Raw genomic sequence first — 22,499 nt, forward strand, 5'->3', positions numbered from 1 at the left:
GGAAAGAGTACATATCCTTTACTTACCAAGTGGTTTTACCTAAATGTGACATGATAAAATGGTTTTCCATTAATGCTCTTTTGGTTTTTTAAGAGCTACTTTATCAAATCAGACACTTAACATGCCAGTCTAATTTAGTAATTTGTGATGCAGGATGCTAGATTATTCAATTTACCTGCTGGCCAGGGCAAGAGCCATGCTTAGCTGTATTCTTAAGAAGTCCTACTGCTCTATTTTGCATTATTACATTGCTAAGTTGCAAGTCCACTGCTCTGAGCTGACACATGCAATAAAAAAATACACTTAAATGCCCTCTCTTTTCACAACACACAGTAACTGTTCAAAATATGGAGCCACAGTTTGCCCTAAACAAATCTTCAGCTTGGTAGAGAAACCACTGACTAAGCTTCTCCCTGCACACCAATCCTTACAGCATTAAGTGAGTGGCTGGTGGGACACAGCAGGCTGTTCTCCCTGTACTAGCCAAAGAGCTCAATCCTGGCTGAGGCCCAAAGTCACCAACACCAAGATAACCCAGAGAAGTAGTCTGAAAAGCACCAACCTGTCAGGATGAACTTGTCTGTCAAACACAAGCTGGGAGAGTAGCTGAGACGGACTCTGCTTTAACAGTATGAAAGGGTTCCCCACTTTCACTTCTGCTGATGTATCTTAAAAAAATAAAAATAAAAAAAATCAGAATATTTATTATAATACAAACTCATTAGGTAAATCAAGTCTTATTTTATGAACACAAATTCTAAGAGCCTGAGTCTGAAGCCTCTGACTAAATTCACAAAGGTCCATATTCAGATTAATGTAGTAAAATCCAAATTGCAAGGTATTTGGGATTATTATGCACCCCTCAAACTCAACACCACTGGCTCAAATTTTACAGTACCCATTACCAAAACAGACAGAGTGAGAAGTCTTTGGCCTTAAGCAAGATCTATATTCAAACAGTTTAGCAACTGTACTTCAAACTTTTCCCAAAACAAGTATTCGTGGTGAGAGACAAAATGTGCAATATTGGCTTCTGGGAGGGTCTCTGGATATAGATTAGTGAGTCTATGCTCTATTCAAGTCAAAGTGAGCAAAAGGAGAGGGAACTCACAGATGTACAGCTACTTTTGCAAAAGTAGCAAAACCCTCACCAGTATTGCTGAAAAGCCTTTGAATCCACTGCTGAGTTACGGTGGAGTAACAGATAAGCTCACCTTTTCCTTTTATCTTCCAGTACAACATTTTTCCAAAACTCACTGAGCCCTTATTGTGCATTTTTTTGGCTTTGGCAGTTAGTCAATGAGGACTGAATTATGTCCATACAGAAGTTATGCTTGGCATGGTAGTGACCTGAGCTGAACTAGTGTGTCTGAAAAACAATGCTTGCCCTTTTTTCTTATCCTCTTGGGAAAGTATTCTCTGAAATCAGTATTTTGGTATTTTACATTAGTGCAGCTCAATTAGTGTCAGCTTAAAAATTAAACAGATGAGCGGTTTTTCTCCTAGCACAGTGAATTGTTCTGTTCTGATGGCTTTAAGTGCTGATGGTGCATTTCTGTTCATGGGCCACCATCATCTATTGATTGTATGAAAAAATTCTGCCTGGTTACCTCTGCACAGCCTTCTATACACTCTCTCATTCCTGTGGAGCTTCAACTGAAAAGCACACAGCATGCTGACCCACTGGATGTAAAAATCAATCTTGGCTTACAGTGTATTGATCAGAATTTTTGGAGGTCAGGGGTGGTTTGTTCTGTCTAAATGAAGTGCAGAATCTGAGCCAGTAGTTAACATCTCTGTTCTTATTTTCCTACTGCTATCAGCTACTTTTATCTTAGCCATGGGTGGCCGTAAGTGCTAAGAAGTAATTTTTTTTAAAGCAGTGCAATAATCAATCGAAAGCAAAAGATCTGACTATGCACAGACAGTAGGCACGTTTGCCAAGGAACTGTTTTTGCATAATTACCTTCTAGAATTAGGACAGACTACACAGTCTAGGTATCTTCACATTGGCTCAGACTTTCCAGCAGAAACCCCTTACCTAGATCTGCATTCAGACTTCGTATGACAACAGTAGCCAGTGTAGTGATGTAGTCAAAGAAGGCCTTCACAAAGTTTGTGTGCCTGTTGCTCTCTGGCATCGTTTGGACATGCTGGTCAAGAGTCCTCAGGAGGAGCTGTGTTTGACTCCAAACCAGATGCTTCTCCAGCTCCACAGGTTTCAGAGAGGCCTGCTCCACTAAGGCGCCAAGCAGGCTCCCTTTAGAGTCTGGTTTAAGAAGACAGACATACATCCAAGATTCAAGTAAGTATTAGATGCCAGAAAGGAAAAGGAGGGGTGGAAAGAAAAAAAAAGGGGGTGATGGGAGAGACAGAGAGAAATGCTTTAGCCCAGTTTCCTCTCAGTAATTACAGATCTCAGTCTGGGCATTATAATATTATTGAAAGCAAGAGACATTTTCACAGCAGGAAAACAAAAAATCATTGGTTCATCTACAATAGTAACGATGCCTCCAACAAGTTAAAAATATATTAAGGCAGGTCTAAAATACTTCTAATTGTGTGTCATTAGCACATTAACTTATTTTAAAACACAACTACTGACCAGTCTTTGTGCTCCATAACATTCAGCCCTTAGAGCTCTCCTAAATTTTTGCTCATCAAACATAAAGATACTTCAAATATTTCACAAATACCTACATGCCACAGAAATGTGGTGAATAAAGGAAAAAAAACATCCTAAGAAAATACCCCAGTGCTATATGAAGAAAGGTCTGAGAAAAGGCAACTGTGGAAGACTTCTTCAGAAAAGTATGAGACACTTTATGATAGCTCTATGGAAATTAGAAGGTACTATTATGCTACAATAGTTCTACAAGCTATCTCCTTGTTAAAAAAAAAAGATACACCTAATTACCTATAAGCTGTCAGGTTAAAATACACTTTAAGAATTTCTTGTTAGAACTGAAGAAAAATAGAGCAAATTATAACCTCTATTGTACTCATTAGTATTTTCCCTTCTTATTTGGCAAGTTCACGATTTTAGCTCTGAAAACAAATCCTCAGAACATAAGAATTACAGATAAAATTTACATTTCACATTATGCTTTAGAAAAAATATATTTATGCATGTGTCAAAAAGCATTACTACTAGATTTATAGATGTCTTGACAGCCCAGACCAAACATTCAAATCCATTTATCAGTCTTCATGATCACAAGTAACTCACCCACAGAACATTCAACATGAGTCAGTGCTTTTAGGATTTGATCCAGATTTTGTGATAAAACAATTTCACTGGTAATACTTTCTTCAGTCAAGGCAGGGTAGCAAGCTTGCAGAAGGTCTACAATACTGCATCGAAAATTACTCCCCATTTTATCATCTGAGACCTCTACAATGAGGGAAAAAGAAATAGCAACTATAACAAAGACAGAAATAGTTCTGCTCACAGAACCAAAATTGTTCTGTAATACAACTAGTTTGCAAATTCAGAGTGTTTCTTTTTATTTAGAATAGAGCTTGGGTGTCCCTCTTTTTTAATATAATATACTAATTTAATATAATACTAATATAATATTAGTATTATAATAATATACTATTATAATCACAGAATCACAGGATTGCTGGAGTTGGAATGGACCTCTAGAGATCATCTAGTCCAATTCTCTCTCCCTGTATATATATGTAAAATATATATATTATTATTATTATTATTATACTAAGCTAAAAAACAGAAAGTTCTACTTTTCCATTGCAACAGAAGGTAAAAATTTGATTAAAGCACATTTCAACAGAAAATCTTATTAGCAAAACATAGTACCTGGCTTGGATTGCCCTTGTGATGTGCAGGAATAGTTGAGAATTTTACTTATTTGCTGGAGAACTGCTGGGAAACCTTTTACACCTTCAGAGTGTAGTAAAACAGTGTCAGGTCGGTGGCCTGGAAAAGTAATTGCACAAAAGGGGGACAAAGTAAAAGTTAGGAGTGGAAAAAGGAGAAACTAACATGAAGTACAAAATAAGATTTAATTAAGACTCAAACCTTAGCACAAACAACACAGCATCAAAAGGCATTTTCCACTCCCAGGCCCATGTTAATAAACACAAAAATCAAAAGCCTACCCCGAGTTTCAAGTCTGTTGTACAATCTTCTTTCTGCTGTTTCCAAAAGCTGTTTGCATGTCTTCCACAGATGGCACTGAGTACAAGCTAGGTCAAATGCTGCCATTGATGAAGGACTGAGGTCCTCAAGGACATCCCTTAGAGGATCAGTGTGTTCCAGCTGGATGTTGCTGATCCAGAAGTTTTCTTGGAGAGTAGGGGCAAGACTTCCAGAAGTTGCAAGCAATTTATCAGTAACATCCGAGATGGAATAAAATACCATACCTACATCCGTCAGCAAAACATACAATTGCTAATTAAACAGCATATTTATCTCAGATCCTGTCATGGGCAATTATTCTGTAATTCTTTAGGAAAATAATTCAATAGGTGGCCTGCTTCATGGACCAATGATTGCAGAACAGATAAAACTAATTGGGCATCAGCATCAACTGTCAGCATTCTTAGTCTCCTTTCATGTCAAAGAACCACTGCATACTTTTCTGAAACATGGCTGCACTCATTAGGACAGAATTTAAATGGCTTTCTCCTGTTTTCCATTTCCCCCTTACCTAGAAAAACTGAAAAAACCCAGTCCTTACCAGCTGCTGCTGCATTCCCAATAGCTTGCAGTGTTGATCGGCCACTGCCAGATTTCTTGATGCCCCCAATGCCATCTGATGCTTGATTCTCAATATTGTGCTCCACCCTTGCCATTTCTCGTACCGCCTCTTGGTAGCCCTCCATGAAAACCAATTCACCATAGCAAGGTGAAGTATCCAGATTAAACATCAAAGCCACCTTTCAAAAATAAAAATGGACGTAATTACAGAGCATGTCATAAGATGTTTTCAAAAGTCAAAGAGCTTTGGGGGGTTTTTAGAGGTGAGGGAATAAAATAAAACAGATATTTTAACTGAAAAATATTCTCACAGACACAGCAGGCTGAAACGTTTTTGGGTTTTGTTGTTTGGGGGTTTTTTTTGAGTTTTAAGTGCATGAAAAACAGGATATTTGAGACATTCTTCAACTATTTTTATAAAGCTCAGCTATTACTTGAATTAATTTTCGTAAACCACACCTTTCAGCACGACTCTTCATGTCTTCAATGCACTGTGTAACTACAGAAATCTTATCAAGTTGGGCCTCCAAAATAAACTATTTAAAACAAATTCTTATTCAGCAAGGACTTCCAGGAATTTGAACATAGAGTAGATAAGCACAACTGTGCAAGTTTCAATTACCGAACCAGCAAGAGAACACAGACTTAGCTTGAATTCTTTTATTATCAGCAATACTGAAATTCAAAGTAACAAAGTAAAACAAAAGCTTTTTTTTGTCCTGTAAGTAGGGAAAAGATGAAGTGGCATGCTTGATGTCAAACAGAGCTAATGAGTCGAGCAGTAAAGCTGCTGCTAATGCATTGCTTAAATGACATTAACTGCTCTGATCACCATCTAAAACTCAGCCAGGTCACTGCTTTTTGCAGAGGATCCAATCACTAACACACCTCAAGACGTTTTTCAGAGCATCAGCCTGAAAGCCACATAGACTAAAAGTATCCACAGCTTTGAGGGAACAAAGGACTACAAATGTGCAGACTGTCAATTTAAAGTCCTTCTGCTTGTTTTCAGTCCTATGTACTTAGCCTCAAAGCATATCTCCTCCAAAGAAATGTAATTACCACTTTGGCTCCACTTTGGGTAATGAATGCATTCTCATGTTCCTGCTGAGCTTACAATTGGCAGATTGTCATGGTTTTGATTCACTGATCAGAGTAAATAGTTCAGATGCTGCTTCCTCATGAGGCTTCACTAGAGCTCTTCCTGGAATATCTGTGCTCCTTTCACTTGCTTCGGCTACTGAAATTACCCTTTCATTTGGAATGCAGATGCTTCAGCCCTATGCTTGCTAATGCAGAAGAAGCAGCTGGAATATCACCAGCTATCATGGCCACAAATGTCAATACCAAAATAGATCTTCAATTGCACAAAATATTTGCAGCTCATTTACCTGATGGGCTTCTACAAAGTTTCCTCTCAAAACACAAGAAACTAATAGTGATTCTGGTGGTGAAAGCATCATAGGAATGAGGGGGTTTTGCTGTTGTGGTCTCACCCTGCTTTCCAAATCACTTGAGCCAGTCAGATTACTGGTACTTCCCTCTGCAAGACAATAGCAGTAATCAGGCTGCTATTATGGAAAAAACATGTCACCAGAAAACAGTCAACTATCAGATAAAAGCACTTCACATATTTAACACAGATACAGGAGCTGAGTCATGGCAAAGTTGTAGGGTAAACAGATCAACATCAGCACTTTGTTACAAATTCTTGTAATATTTCACTATCTGGTCAGAACTTTCAGTTTGGATCTTTCAAATGAACACTTCAGTGGCTACACAACATGGATACAATGCTAGGGCACTGGTTCCATACAGATAGAGGGATAAGTTTGAGGTATTGGATTTATTAAATCAATTTAGCATGCCTCAGCATGTTTTAGATTACATGACTACCAGTCAGTTAGCTTTTTTGATTGTTTGCACATCAAACGATAAGATAAAAATTTTATCTTATTCCTGGAGTAGAGGTTCTACATTGCATCTGTTACCTGCCAGCCAAAAATATCTAGAAAAATTTTATCTTATTCCTGGAGTAGAGGTTATACTACTCCAATTAGAAAAAGGTCAGCAAAAAAATGGGAGCTCTGAGAAGCAAAAAGTTCTAATTCTATCCTGCATAAAGCAGTAATTCACATTAACTAGTCAAGGAAATACTTCATCATGCACACTGACAAGAGAAAGCAATACTACTTTTGTGGCTTAATACCTGAGGTACTGGTGCTTAGCTCGCTACTTGTACTTTCTAATGATGGACTGGAGGTTCCCTCTTTCTCATCTAAAATAGAAACAAATCAAAACCAGCACATTAAACACACTTTTTCTAGACATGGTAATTAAAACTTGCTGCAAATAACAGATCAGGCAACTGCAAAGTATCTTCAAGACTATCTCATCAACACAGCTGATGCTGACGATAAAATGCAAAACCTGCTGATTTGAAGAAAATGCTAGGCCTGAGATTTGTTGGGGATGGCTCATCAGTGACTCATATCAAATACTTTGAAGCTTCTTACTTTGGAATGTCCCACACCAAAAACATATGTACCTTTTAAAGGCTACATAGAAAAAGGGTGAATCATAGAATATGCTGAGTTGGAAGGGACCCATCAGAATAATTGAGTCCATCTCTTGTCCCTGTGTAGGGCACCCCAAGAATCACACCATGTGCCTGAGAGCATCATCCAAACGCTTCTTGAACTCGGGCAGGCTTGGTGCTGTGAGCTCTTCTCTGGGAAGCATGTTCCAATACTCGACCACCCTCTGGGTGAAAAACCTTTTCCTGATATCCAACCTAACCCTCCCCTGATTCAGCTTCCTGCCATTTCCCCAAGTCCTGTCACTGGTCACAGGAGTGAAGAGGTGGTTCTTGCCCCATCTCTTCTCCTCGTGAGGAAGCCATAGACTACAATGAGGTCACCCCTCAGCCTCCTCTTCTCCAAGCTGAATAATCCAAGTGACCTCAGCTGCTCCTCATAGGTCATCCCATTCAGACCCTTCACCATCCTCGTGGCTCTCCTTTGGACACTCCCCAATAGCTTGATGTCTTTTTTATATTGTGGTGCCCAAAACTGAACACAGTACTCAAGGTGAGGCCGCACCAGGGTGGAATAGAGCAGGACAATCACCTCCCTCGACCAGCTGGCAACACTTGCTTGATGCACCCCAGGACACAGTTGGCCCTCCTGCCTGCCAGGGCACACTGCTGGCTCATATGCAGTTTACCATCAGCAAGGACCCCAGGTCCCTCTCCACCATGCTCCTCTCCAGCCACTTGTTCCCTAGTCTGTACTTACCACCAGGGTTTTCTTGTCCCAGGTACAGAATCTGGCACTTGCCCTTGTTAAACTTCATGTGGTTGGTGACTGTCCACCTCTCTAACTTGTTGAGGTTTCATTGCAGAGCCTACCTGCCCTCGAGGGAGTTGACAGCTCCTCCCAGGTTTGCATCATCAGCAAGCTTGCTTAGAATTCCTGTGTCCAAGTCATTGATGACGTTTTTGAAGACTGGGCTTAGGATGGAGCCCTGAGAGACCCCATTAGTGACTGGCTGCCAGCCTGATGTTAACCCATTCACTGTCGCTCTTTGTGCTAGATCTGTGAGTCAGCTGCTCACCCATCACATGGTAGGCTTGTCCAGCTGTAATGCTGGACATTTTGTCCAGGAGGATACTGTGAGAGACAGTAACAAAAGCCTTCCTGAAGTCCAGAAATATTACCTCCACTCCATTACCCTTGATCAACTAGGTGGGTTACCTTGTTTTGAAAGGAAATTGACAAGCAGGACTTTCCCCTTGTGAGGTCATGCTGGCTGTGACTGATGACTGTATTGTCCTCCAGGTGTTTTTCAGTTACCTCCCAGAATAATCTTTTCCATCATTTTACGAGACACTGAAGTTAAACTGACTGGCCTGTAGTTTCCAGGGTTCTCATTCTTGCCCTTCTTGAGTATTGGAACAAAATTAGGCAGTTTCCAGCCAACTGGGATCTCTTTAGATTGCCAAGACCTCCCAAAAATTGTAGAGAAAGGCCCAGCAATGAAATCAGCCAGCTCTTTGAGGAATCTCAGATGGATCCCATCAGACCCCATGGACTTGTAGAAATCTAACTGTAACACCAGATCCCACACAAGTTCAGGGTCAGCTAACAGCTGATCCTTGTTGCAGTTGTGATCCTCCAGTTCTGAGTGTCAAGAGTCCCGTGGTCCACCATCAGTGTTGAAGAGAGAGGCAAAGAATGCATTAAATACCTCTGCTTTGTCTACATCCCTGTTGATGATGTGATCATCCTCACCCTGTAAAGGACTCATGTTGTTTCTACACTGCCTTTTGCCTTCAATGTATTTGAAAAAAACCTCTTTTTATTGCCCCCCACAGTTCTGGCCAGGTTCAGCTCTGTTGAGCTTTGGCTGCTCAGATTTTCTCGCTACAGTGGTTAGCTGTGTGTCTGTATTCTTCCCATGTCACCTGATATAGCTTCCATTGAGCATACACCTTCCTTTTTTGCCTAGTCTGCAAGAGCAGATCCCTGTTCAGCCAAGCCAGTCTTCTGCCTCATCTGCCTGGCTTCTGACATTTTGGGATTGCCTGCTCCTGTGCTCTTAGGAGACGATGTTTAAAGAGTGACCAGCACTCGTGAACCCCAGCACCTGCAAAAATATTCTCCCAGGGAACTTGACTCAGAAGCTCCATGAGCAGCCTGAAGTCTGCTTTCCTCATGGCCAGTGTTCAAGTTTTGCTGGCAGTTTCCCTCTTGTCAATATATTTTAAACTCAATTGCCACACGGTCACTGTGTCCAAGACAACGTCCAATCTCCACTTGACTCACGAGATCCTCTCTGTTGACGAGCAGCAGATCAAGGAGGGCACTATTCCAAGTTGGCTACCTTATGACCTGTTCCATAAAGCTGGCATTCAAGTGGCTTAGAAATCTTCTGGCGTCAGTTGTGCTAGCAGCATGTTGCTCCTAGTTGATTTCTTGCAAGTTGAAGTCCCCCATAAGGACAAGTGTGGTTGACTTGGAAGCATCCCTTAGTTCCTCAAAGAATAGGTCATCAGCAACTCACCCTGGCCAGGAGGTCTACAGTGTATTCCCACAATGACATCCACATTATTTATTTGTATTTTGATTCTTACCCAAAGACCCTCAACTGTGCCACTGCCAACTGTGAGCTCCACAGACTCCAGCCCTTCCATTACATACAAAGCCACTCCCCTGCCTGTCTCTCCTGAAGAGTCTGTACCCATCCAACAGGGCACTGCCAGCTTAAGGCAAAAATTCCTGTAAATTCATATCAGAGATACTGTTGTGATGTTGTGTGGGCTTGAGCTAGTTAAATAGCCAGCTCAGCCTTAAACCATGACAGATACAAATGCAAATATGCCAGTTATGGTGGAGACAGGGAAGAACTGGTACTGCAGTTGCAAAGTTCTCCTCTGCCCCAAACCAGACTATGTATAAAAAAGTTATTTCCTTACCAGAACTTAAAATTACTTAACTTTTAGTTGTGCAGGTGATCTTTAGGAAAACAACCTAAATCCAAGTAGAACTGGACTAAGACACTTGAAGCCAGTTAGAAAACTAAATTATTAGTTCTGTACTCGTAATCCATTAAATCTAGTTGCATTCAGCTATGAGCTCAGCAAAATTACATGCATTTCGGAGATGTCTTCTCCAACCCACTTTCTCAACCCACCTGTCTTGTACCTTTGGGATCTACTTCGTTTCTTAAAGCTGGAGTGCCTGATTGAAGTGTAGCATCTCCTGGAAGCTGCAATCTGCTGTTCTGTGAAATATTTAAACAAAACTATTACCAAAGAGATGGATAGGCCGTAAACACAGTTATTTGTTTACCTTACAGAATTCATCAGCACATATACATATGCAGAGGTATAACAGCAAATCTCCAAACGAAACACAGTTGATCTCAGATAAGAGATTTTGCAGTAAAGTTTAAACCAGCACCTTGAAGCAATTTTGATGCAATTAAATGAATACTGTGTTTTTCATATCCACATACACTGTTGCTTGAAAGGTACTACAACTTCCACGCACCACTGATGCGTACTAAGGGTCTTTTTCAACCTAAAAATAATTCTGACTTTATAGAGAAAAATAGGTACAGACCAACTATGTAAGCAGCTAGAAACAAGGCTAAAAGAGTAAGAAATAAAATAGCAAATGAGAGGGTTTGATTTGTCATTGAAGTTTTACCAAACAACTGGGTTCTTCAGTAATGCAGGGTAGCATGAACCCTGACCTGGCCAAAAATTCTGGAAGTGAGCATGTAACGGAGGTGCCAGCCCTTGAGACAGAAAATTCAAGATACGCAGTGTCAAGAAAAGTGGGCCACCTTTTTCCCTGAAAGATGCTCCCCAAATAGTTGTCAGAATTTGCCAGAAGTCATGACTCAAAAGTACAGAATCCCAGAGAATGCTGCTGCCTGTCCAATATAAACACTGTGGGCTACCTACCAAAACCTAAATCCTATCACATCCCTTCCTTTATAGGAGCAGACTTGAGAAATAGTTGAACACATGTTTGGAAACTTGGAACACTGAAGGTCCACACTGACCGGTCTTTCTAGGAACATGGATTTCACATCATCTGAGATTCACAGGCAGCTACATCATGATAGAAGCAGAAATCTCAGAGTATCAGGGCAAACAAGTTATAAGACATGGAGAAGGGTGGGAAATAGGTTTCCAAGTGTGTTGTTTTAGCTACTCCTGTGGAGTAGTCTGCATCTCAGAATAATCCAGCTTCCTCTGATACAGGTCCTAAACATGTTTCCAGACCGGGCTAAATCAAAATTCTGTCCATAAAGGAAATGAAGCTATCTGGCTTGCACTAGATCACACACCACCATGTTCCTTTGTACCACTGCACTACCAACAACACTTGTGATAAAGGGGTAGGTGAAGGACAGGAAAATTGAAGCACTGTCTGCAAATCGGAGGGGAAAAAGAAAAGCCAAACTTCCTGCTTTTATCAGAGATCACTCCTGTTGGAGAATGGTGCACGAACCAGATGATCCCCAAACTTGGTCAATGTCCTGGTTTAAGCCAATTTTCCTGTCCTTGGAGTGACTGTCTCCTAATATCTGCCAAAATGTGCTCACTCAGTAAGACATTCAGAGAATTTAGTCTTGAGACCACTGCCTGGACAGCTGTTACAGAACAACGCTGATATATCAGAAAGTGTCAAATACAAAGTCTACCTGCATTTCTGTTACTCATCACCACCTTGTATCGCCAATGAGCTTCAGAAAGGTATTTGGAAAACTGTAACACACGACTTCCAAAGGTATCTTTGCTTGCAGAAAGATTCAAGCACTCAACAAGTTCCAGCTCTTCACGAAGCACATTACTAGAGTCCCATGGGAGAGAACTCTGAATTTCTTCCAGATGGTTGAGGAGCAATGTGAGGAAGGCATCCATGGCCACGTCATCCACTAAAAATCCAGTAACACCACTGGTGAAGTGTTTCAGATCCAGGTAGCTCAGCCTAGAGGATTCACAGCTTTTGCCACCCAACTTCAACCCACGAAGATCTTGGGTATCTGTGAGAACTGTGTGAGCAGCCAGCAGATGCCTTCCTAATTTCTTTTCAGCCTCTATTAAGCGCTGTGGACTTCCTGAAGTGGAAGACCGCCGACTAGCACTGCCTTCTACATTTACAGTAGTATTCTTTTTGTCAAGGTCATCATCCTCTGCATAGTCCTCAGGTAGAAGAGTCTCTGTATGGAGGTCACTGTAGGAAACAAAAAGCAAGGAGAAGATGTTCTCCAAAACCTCCAGGCGCAGAGGAGCAGGAATACTCCTTAAAAACTGCTGACACTTCACGAGGTACTGAGGAAATACTGAAGAGCAATCTGTATAATAAAAACAAAAGTAAAGAACACTTAAAATATTTTCCAGGAGTTCCTTCCCCCTACCTTTGCCCTTTAAGAACACTGTAGTAGAGAGAACAGTCCCAGCAGCTCAGAGCCCATAATTCCTCCACATTTCAAGTAAATATATATTCAACATTTTACGTTTAAAAAGGTAGTGTGCCTTCTGTCTCTCAGTAATGCAAATCACCAACTTGTGCAATGACATGCAAACTTGGATTACACCCATTTTAGCCGTTAAATCAGTTCTGGCTCTAGAAAATCAAAAGCTGCTACAAAAGCATCCCAGCCACTTCCACCCTATGTCTAATTATCACCTTGTTATTGCACTAATTTTTAATACAATTATCTCACTTCTTTAGAATGAGGCAGGTAGTTTATTCAAACCTACTATCACCAAAGGTAACAGCAGCTTAAATAAATGCCATTATACTTATTTTCAAAGACTTCAGCGCCCACTGAAAAAAATCATTACATGTACACAGGGTGCAATATTATCCCAACACTCAGCGATAATTCAGAATCCAGAAAACGGAGAAACACAAGATACTGAACCTAAGAAAGGACGCCAATCACCTGCTGGTTCTCCAGAAATTGTGTCTTCAGGGATATCACCAAGGAGGTTGCGTATGCAATCTTTGCACTTGGAATGCTTGTGTGAGTTGACACAGAGAGCATAGATAGCATACTTCATGGCACAGAACGCTCGAAAGAGTGCTAGGTTGCGCTGCTGACTCAGGGTGCTAGGGAGTGTTGCTGCTGTGGATGGAAATAAGGGTGGTGAGCAGGTAGGAGGTAGACAAGAAAAAAAAGTTAATTTCCTCCTGCCGTTACCATACAGCAACTTTTAGGGTCCTTCTTCCCCAGTGTCACCTCCACCCCAGTTTTTCTCTATTTCACTGTTACCCCACAACACTTTTAAAAAAAAAAAACAACACAACAAATGAGCACAGAGAAGTCGGGCTTGATAGGGAAATTTCCTGTGAAGTTGTGTTGCAGGACCTGGCTACAGCAAAGTATGATCAGAATCTGCTCATGGTAAGTCTCATTAGAGGCATGCGGTTAAGCTACACTGCTACATTTCCAATACAGGGACAAACCCTGTCTTGTTGCAGCATCTTAGAATTCTGTGTTCTAACACACAGTAGGTAAGCAGGGAGATAGCACAGACTGGCTATGACCACAGTGAGAACAGAGTACCACCATCTCTACAGATTTGTCATAAAAAATAGGTATCACAGTTCCATTTTATCTACAATGGCTGGCCACATAGATCATATACAGTCCCACAGCTTCCTTCAAACAGTTATGATAAAGGCAACTTCGAGAAGTACTACACCCATTACTTCTCCTTTTTGCTTTTTTTTTGAGGAAAGAAGGCATCACATGCCAGAGTGATGGCCACTTCTTACTGCAACAGCTGCCAATAATGTAAAAGTTGCATCATTATCCCCTTCACCCAGGAACACAATATAGTCATATATTCTATTATGCTGAGTTTAGATGAGTTATCCAACTACTGTACAAAGGTTAAAACAAGCAAACAAATAAAAAATATATCGTAGACAGTATTTAATTAGTGCTTGAATCCACTATCCCTCATTCTTCTACAAGGGGGAGGTTGTCCCTCTGCCTGTCATCATGAAGGGAAAGCATTAGCTAAGGTTTTTTAACGAACCAGTTTGATGTACTGCTAATGTCCCCATGCAAATTCTGGGACCAAATAGCATTACCTAGAAAGTGTTTCAGCACTGTCCTCCACAAGGCTTGAGCAAGATTTCAAAGAAAAGCACCACCAGCCTGAACTCTTCTGAAAACTACAGAGCAGCCAAGGCAAAAGCCCTGAAAGCACAAACAGCTTGAAAACAATGATTCCTTATCACTGCAATTCTAAACAGTCAATGGTGGAAACTATAACGTAGGCAGCAGACAGAACTGAGGAAACATCCAAGTATGAATCCTTTGCAGAACCTACACGGGCACAGAAATGCTCTAATTCACCAGCAGCTCTACACTAATACGTAGCATCCAAAAAGCTCTGTGTATCACTGTCTTAAGAGGACTTCAGGTAGGTGAAGCCAGAGATCTGATAAACAGACTTCTGAAAAAGATAAATAGTTGGAGATACTGCAAGAGAGGTTGGTAATCAAATCCAAGTTTAATACACTTTTGCCTCCCATGTGGAAGGGTTTGGATGCAGTCAGTCTGTGTCAGTATCCATGTCTAAAACGACCCTTTCTCCTTGTACCAATAATGAAGAACTACATTTTATATCACAGTTTAATGCTGGGCCAGCAATTAAACAAATGACAGATGCTCTCTGTTAACCTCTCTCCCTTCCCAGGAAGGGAAGCACTTGTTTTTCCCATGCCAGAAATAGGAACAGCTTATTCTTGAATTCTGCAATTCTGCCCACAATTTCTTTTCTTATTGTGACTGATCAAAGCTAATGTTACACACTGATCCAAGGGGTGCCTGAACACAATTGTCAAGCACTACTCAGTGTCACTACTGCAGCTGACAAATGTGTGTCAGAAAAAAGGGGAAGCACGTGGGGCAAGGGGAGAAAAAAAGTTTAACACTACCAAGTCAGAGAAATCAAAACTATGACTCCCCTCCTCCCTTTAAGGTTCAAACCAGATTATTTTAAAGGAGATTCTACTCAACTGTATTAATACAATTATCTACATTTTACAATAATCACTGGACTGAAAAAGAGGGAGGACTTGTCTTCCATTAACTAGTTCTGTAAATTAAGGAGATCAAAAAAAAGAAGAGAAACCACAGATACAGTTCTTTTGCTAGTCATGCAGCTCCCCAGAAGACACAATGGGACTGCCTCTCCCCGTTTGTGAAAGATTTTGACAGAATTTAAGAAGAAAACAATTAAAACATAAGAAATTATTAAAAAGCCCAACATCAGCAACAAAAAACAATTAATTTCAAAAAGTAAGACATGGAAACCAGACATCTATATAGTGTCTCAATCATTAAGTCTTTTAAGACTATTCAAGACAACCATCATGATAATTTTAGCAACAAAACCTGTACAAATAAGACTGGAACCCAACATCCTATCAATATGATACTGGAGAGAAAACTGCTTGCCCACTAGGTAATCTGGAAAATCTGCAAGATCCATCACTGACAGCTCTCCACACAACTCACATTGAAAATACATATGTACAAATTCCTATCTATAGAAGGAATAAGGCAGAAAAATTTGCAGCTTCTTCGGAAGCTATCAGAAAACAGCACGAAAATAGCAGCAACTGAACCTGGACATGGGCCACAATCAAAAAAGTGTGAAAGGAGAGTCACTTCTAAGATAAATAATGTGTTTGGTAGTCTCAGGTATTTTAGGCACTGAATTGGAACACAAGAAGATGAGAGAAGGCAGGCAAGAGGGATGCAAACACAGCCTGTACTTATTTTAATATTAAAGTAGATTTGTTAAGACTTAATATGAGAAGAAAAAAAAACAAAACCCAAACATTTTGTATCTTTCAAGATACTGTCAATTTCATTTGGCTTTGCCCTTCAGTTTTAAATGTAAGTGAACAGATGACTGAAATACAAAACATAAACTTACTTTTCAAGCTAAGGTTATTATACAGTATGTAAGTTACAATAAGTAGCACATATTACGAGCACACGCAAAGACTTAGCATTCTGAAAAAGCCCTTTCAAAGATCTGTCCTTGTGAGACCAAAGACAACCCACAACTCCTTGGGAGACAATTCACTCCCAAAAAGGACTCTAAAATAATTTCCACATGCTCTCTCATTTTCTTCCACAAAACAGCTAATAACTTATTTATAGAAGTAGGTCAAAATAACAGATTCTTCCTGGCAGAAATACTGTGCAGCACACAATGGATCGGGCTTTTCTGTGTTCTCACAATCCCACACGTTTACCATGCATCTGTTGGTCTCTATTAGGAACCTTTTGAAGAAGCTCAATAACATCATCTTCATTCAGTGCCAGAATATTAGTGAGATGATGAAGAGAGTACACTGCAGTGTGGCAATCCAGACTGTGCAAGTGCTGCAAAAGAACCTTCCTTGGGATAGTAACACTGCAAGAGAGAACAAAGAGGTGGTACAAACAGATTAAGGTCTCTCAACCATCTTTAAATAATACCTCCCACTTTTAATTCTGACTGGGGAAGTGTGGCTGGGAAGCTGTCTAGCAGAAAAGGACCTGGGGGTTCTAATTGACAAGCAGCTGAATATGAGCCAACAGAGTGCCCAGGTGGCCAAGAAAGGCAATGGCATCCTGGCTTGTATTAGAAATAGTGTGACCAGCAGAAGTAGAGAGGTGATTGTCCCTCTGTACTCGGCACTCGTGAGGCCACACCTGGAGTATTGTGTCCAGTTTTGGGCACCTCAATTCAAGAGAGATATTGAGGTGCTGGAGCAAGTACAGAGGAGGGCAACGAAGCTGGTGAAGGGCCTAAAGACTAAATCTTAAGAAGAACGCTTGAAGAAGCTGGGAATGTTTAGTTTGAGAAAGAGGAGGCTGAGGGGAGACCTCATCAGTCTCTACAACTATCTGAAAGGACATTATATAGAGGTTGGTGCTGGTCTCTTCTCACAGGTCATTAGTGACAGAACAGGAGGGAATGGCTTCAAGTTACAGCAGGGGACGTTTAGACTGGACATTAGGACATTTCACAGAAAGAGTGGTCAGATACTGGAATAGGCTGCCCAGGGAGTTGGTAGAGTCACCATCCCTGGATGCGTTTAAGGGTTGTTTGGATGTGGTGTTGGTGGATATGGTTTAGGGGAGAACTTTGTAGAGTAGGGATGATTGTTGAACTTGATGATCCCAAGGGTCTTTTCCAACCTGAATGGTTCTATGATTCAACCAAACTATTGCAGTTAAAAAGTAAAACAAATAGCATAACTAATGCCCATAGAGTGATTTCAAGAGCTTGTAAAATAGTCCCTAGGAGATTAGCCAAGATTCATAGAAAATAACACAATTTCTGTTTGCATACACAAATTGACTAATAGGCAGATTTGACAAGACAGTGTGACAGGAGTCCTTCTACTAATTTTACCTGTTTTGCTGCATGCACCATTCAAGAACTTCCACCTGAGCCCACAGACTATCACAGAAGTCTTTCAGTACTGAATCATTGCACAGATCCTAAACGGAAAGACAAACACAAGAATCCCTTTACAGCAACACCTCTAGTCAGTCAGCAGAACCAAGTCTGTGTCATGTACGGGATGCTAAGACTTCTTTATCAAGATGGTAACTTCCACGTACAAAGAATTGCCAGTTTTATCACAAAGGCAGCAAGGAAGGGCTATTGCAAAGGAGCATCAAAATCAGTCACCCTCCACTCGACACACCTACAGACCATGGAAAGGTGGCTACCTCTCTGAAAAAGTTTGCTTTCAAAATGCAAATTAATGCTTCTTAATAACATTTCAAGACGTTAACCTCTAGAACTAATTATGTACCAGAAGAGATGACATGGTTTAGTTGGCATAGTGGCACTGGGTTGATGGTTGGACTTCATGATCTTAGAGGTATTTTCCAACCTTATTGATTCTAAATACTTAGATTCTGCTTGCTTTGCAGAGGCTACTGAATAGGGCTTGTATTAGAAATAGTGTGACCAGCAGAAGTAGAGAGGTGATTGTCCCTCTGTACTCGGCACTCGTGAGGCCACACCTGGAGTATTGTGTCCAGTTTTGGGCACCTCAATTCAAGAGAGATATTGAGGTGCTGGAGCAAGTACAGAGGAGGGCAACGAAGCTGGTGAAGGGCCTAAAGACTAAATCTTAAGAAGAACGCTTGAAGAAGCTGGGAATGTTTAGTTTGAGAAAGAGGAGGCTGAGGGGAGACCTCATCAGTCTCTACAACTATCTGAAAGGACATTATATAGAGGTTGGTGCTGGTCTCTTCTCACAGGTCATTAGTGACAGAACAGGAGGGAATGGCTTCAAGTTACAGCAGGGGACGTTTAGACTGGACATTAGGACATTTCACAGAAAGAGTGGTCAGATACTGGAATAGGCTGCCCAGGGAGCTGGTAGAGTCACCATCCCTGGATGCGTTTAAGGGTTGTTTGGATGTGGTGTTGGTGGATATGGTTTAGGGGAGAACTTTGTAGAGTAGGGATGATTGTTGAACTTGATGATCCCAAGGGTCTTTTCCAACCTGAATGGTTCTATGATTCAACCAAACTATTGCAGTTAAAAAGTAAAACAAATAGCATAACTAATGCCCATAGAGTGATTTCAAGAGCTTGTAAAATAGTCCCTAGGAGATTAGCCAAGATTCATAGAAAATAACACAATTTCTGTTTGCATACACAAATTGACTAATAGGCAGATTTGACAAGACAGTGTGACAGGAGTCCTTCTACTAATTTTACCTGTTTTGCTGCATGCACCATTCAAGAACTTCCACCTGAGCCCACAGACTATCACAGAAGTCTTTCAGTACTGAATCATTGCACAGATCCTAAACGGAAAGACAAACACAAGAATCCCTTTACAGCAACACCTCTAGTCAGTCAGCAGAACCAAGTCTGTGTCATGTACGGGATGCTAAGACTTCTTTATCAAGATGGTAACTTCCACGTACAAAGAATTGCCAGTTTTATCACAAAGGCAGCAAGGAAGGGCTATTGCAAAGGAGCATCAAAATCAGTCACCCTCCACTCGACACACCTACAGACCATGGAAAGGTGGCTACCTCTCTGAAAAAGTTTGCTTTCAAAATGCAAATTAATGCTTCTTAATAACATTTCAAGACGTTAACCTCTAGAACTAATTATGTACCAGAAGAGATGACATGGTTTAGTTGGCATAGTGGCACTGGGTTGATGGTTGGACTTCATGATCTTAGAGGTATTTTCCAACCTTATTGATTCTAAATACTTAGATTCTGCTTGCTTTGCAGAGGCTACTGAATAGACCTTCAGTTTAATACCAGTAGTCAGTAACTCCCTTAAGAAAATACCAGCCTAGATCTGCCCCAATGATCCAGCAGTGCAAGGCTCCCTATCTCTCCATCTCTGTCACCCAATCCACTTGGCACACATAATCTGAACTCCAACTACACCTTCAGAGTTAGAATCCCCTCTTCTTCAGAGGTGAAGGTTCACCCCAAACAAAGTGGATCTTTCAATCACAGCTTTTGTCAGTTTGGAATGGGCATGGAAAATTTCCAAGCTACTGTGTTGCTAAACTCAGGTTAATTGTGACCAGAATTAGTCACCATCCAGGGATGACTCACTGGACAAAATAACACTGACCAAACATCCCCCAGCTCTTTTCAAAACTAGTTCACAGCCATTGTTGTCTTTCTCTCTTATGTTGACAGCAAAGGCCACAGAGTTCACACAAGAGAAACTTTCAGAATCTCCTGGGCAATCACACTCCCTTCACAGCTGAGGAGCAAGAAGAAAGGTTAAATATCCAGTAATGTTACCTACACACAACTGCAACATCTTAGCTTTTTTAATTCCATTTTGAGAAAGATTATCATTCTCACTGGAAACTCCCTATTTTATTTCCACATTGAAAGAAAATGCCCAGTTCAGATTATCACAATTGGAGGTTGTAAATTGTTTTTTTTACATCTTTTTTTTTTTGCAAGCCAGGAAAAAATCCAATCAGAAACCCAACCAACAACTTAACCAAACAAACTGCATTCTCTGGACTCAGACTGGGATATTGCCACTTGCTTTCTGATGATATACCCGCGTTTTGTGAAGATTCCATAGCAATGCTTTTGCTGATTCCAAGCTTTGACAATGAGTCCATCCTAGCAAAACCAAGAGACGGCTGAGGGGGCTGAATTCTCTCTGCAATAAGCTGTTCAGGCTTGAATAGTCTTCTCTTCTCAGTAAAGTTAATGCAGTCACCTAGAAAACAAAAGGAAGAAGTCTATACCTTTCCAAAATGCAGAGAACCATGCCTGGTAGGTTATGTAAGTGAGTAGCCACTTCAACACTTAGCTTCACTAAAATAATGAAGCTCTGCATCTAGAACTTCCCTAAATGTATATTTTCGAAGCTATCATACTCTTCAGTAAAACTGTAATGAGGAAAAGTTCATAATTTCAAAACTCCACTACAGAGCCAACTCACACTCCCTCACTACATTATCTTCACTTTTTTTTCTATTGACTATGTCTCTGTCAAGGCCATTATGCAAGAAACAAATCAGCACATGACCTAGATGTGGAAACATATTCAACCTTAATAATTCACAGCTTAAAGGTGACCGTCTTCCTGTATTCTATTTCTTCCATCTACAAAAGCAGTCTGGTGTGAATGAAATTATTTTAATGTATTTGTTACCCATGTCTTCAAGCTCTTTAGAATGTAATTTTTAGCCTGCAAACCCTTTGAAAAGCCTCACTGCCACAAGTCTACCAGCATCAGAAGAGCAAAGCAATGCGTTCAAAGCCATGGGGTAAATCAAGTGGCATATTACAAGCAGAACAGAGGATTTTTCAAACCGTGAAGATCTAATATTCAGTTTACATGCAGATGAGCTTTAAAAAAAATCTCACTGAATGTTTTGCATTCACCACACAGCTGAAAGTAGGGGAGTTACCATGATTTACCTTCTTGTTCTTGTAAGTCAAGACCCTAGTAAGCACTATTTCAACACAAAATGCTCCTGTGCACCATCAGGACATGTTCAATACAGAGACTGACTTTAGCTACCTTTGTGTTTCCCTCTTAATGATTTTATGGCCATACCAGAATCTGTTCTAGGAAGTGCTTGTTGCTGCTCAAGCAGTAGAAATAGGCTTTCTTCCAAGAAGCAGCCTCTTTAGGATCTGAGAACAAACTCATCACAGCTCGCTCTGTATCCAGCTGGTCAGATGAACCTAAAAATCACAACAAGATTTAAACTGAGAAATGCTCAACATTTCCTCAAAAGACTAACCATTTGTTATATGTTAACCATTAAAACTCAGATATTGTTACTGGATAAGAAGAAAGTCAAGTAGATAAATTTGATAGAAAATAAACAGTTCAGATAGGAAAGCAGGAAACCGGACAATTGCTAAGATAGCAAGAGCCTGTCCAGCACACAGGTTGTTCGACTTGGCTTATGTCACAGTGTCTGTCTTTCTTTAGTCATATGCATCTTATCTGTATGTTGCATGAATTCTCACTGGTGCTCAAAGACGCTCTGTTGCTTTGTGTGGCCTTAGCAAAGACTTGTCTAGCACAAGAACTTCACAGGTCTGTGCAAAGCGAGGAATTAACTACTCTGAGTGAGAGCAAAGGTATCCATATCTCCATTTCTCTTCTCCCATGACAAAGCACTAACTCTAGTTACTATCAGAAATGCCAGAGCCTGCCACACCACACCAGCCTGAACTTCCGTTCAGCAATCAAACGAAGGGAGGAGAGAGGAGATACAAACCCCACTGACTTACACCTCTCTACGGAAGTGAGAAAAGAGGGTAGGCATTCTAGCTTTCCCCTCCTTGCACACTCATCTGCTACTTTCCTGACAAGAGCATGGGCACCATTTGCCATTCAGCTTCAACTGAGATCCTCAACTAAACGTACCAGTCACAGGAGCTATGGAGCTATTTTTGGCTGGTACAAAACCTGGAGTTGGGCTCTGACATTAAAGCTGGTACAAAACCTGGAGTTGGGCTCTGACAAGTGAGCAAGTAATCAAACTGCATCTTCTTTCCAGCAGGGATATTGGCCCACTCCACATCTCCTTCTAGTTCCAGAAGTTTTCTTTTTCAATATTAGGGGATTGAAACATTAATATTAAGCGGCCTGAAACGGAACATTCTCCAACACGGATGACCCCAAGCTGAAGCTGAACCAATAAACTTTATCTACATATGGAAAGGCAATGTTCTAGTTACAAGCAAG

The 22,499-nt window shown here is 40.8% G+C and overlaps 1 protein-coding gene across 1 annotated transcript in view; it reads right to left on the minus strand.

Annotated features, from left to right (window-relative positions):
• Window positions 1–22,499, minus strand: part of ZFYVE26 (zinc finger, FYVE domain containing 26) — a 54,369-nt gene that overhangs the window by 23,904 nt on the left and 7,966 nt on the right. Inside the window, exons 6-20 of the mRNA XM_010007731.1 lie at window positions 21,354–21,484; window positions 20,343–20,507; window positions 19,011–19,099; window positions 16,534–16,694; window positions 13,193–13,375; window positions 11,945–12,598; window positions 10,421–10,510; window positions 6,936–7,004; window positions 6,118–6,269; window positions 4,707–4,905; window positions 4,126–4,389; window positions 3,824–3,943; window positions 3,230–3,394; window positions 2,042–2,269; window positions 563–668 (exon numbers count right to left, since the gene is read on the minus strand). Coding sequence (XP_010006033.1) covers window positions 563–668; window positions 2,042–2,269; window positions 3,230–3,394; window positions 3,824–3,943; window positions 4,126–4,389; window positions 4,707–4,905; window positions 6,118–6,269; window positions 6,936–7,004; window positions 10,421–10,510; window positions 11,945–12,598; window positions 13,193–13,375; window positions 16,534–16,694; window positions 19,011–19,099; window positions 20,343–20,507; window positions 21,354–21,484 — 2,776 coding nt within the window. The remainder of the gene's footprint in view (window positions 1–562; window positions 669–2,041; window positions 2,270–3,229; window positions 3,395–3,823; window positions 3,944–4,125; window positions 4,390–4,706; window positions 4,906–6,117; window positions 6,270–6,935; window positions 7,005–10,420; window positions 10,511–11,944; window positions 12,599–13,192; window positions 13,376–16,533; window positions 16,695–19,010; window positions 19,100–20,342; window positions 20,508–21,353; window positions 21,485–22,499) is intronic.

Source organism: Chaetura pelagica, unplaced genomic scaffold (assembly GCF_000747805.2).
Source record: "Chaetura pelagica isolate M959 unplaced genomic scaffold, ChaPel_1.0 scaffold70, whole genome shotgun sequence".
Taxonomy (NCBI): domain Eukaryota; kingdom Metazoa; phylum Chordata; class Aves; order Apodiformes; family Apodidae; genus Chaetura; species Chaetura pelagica.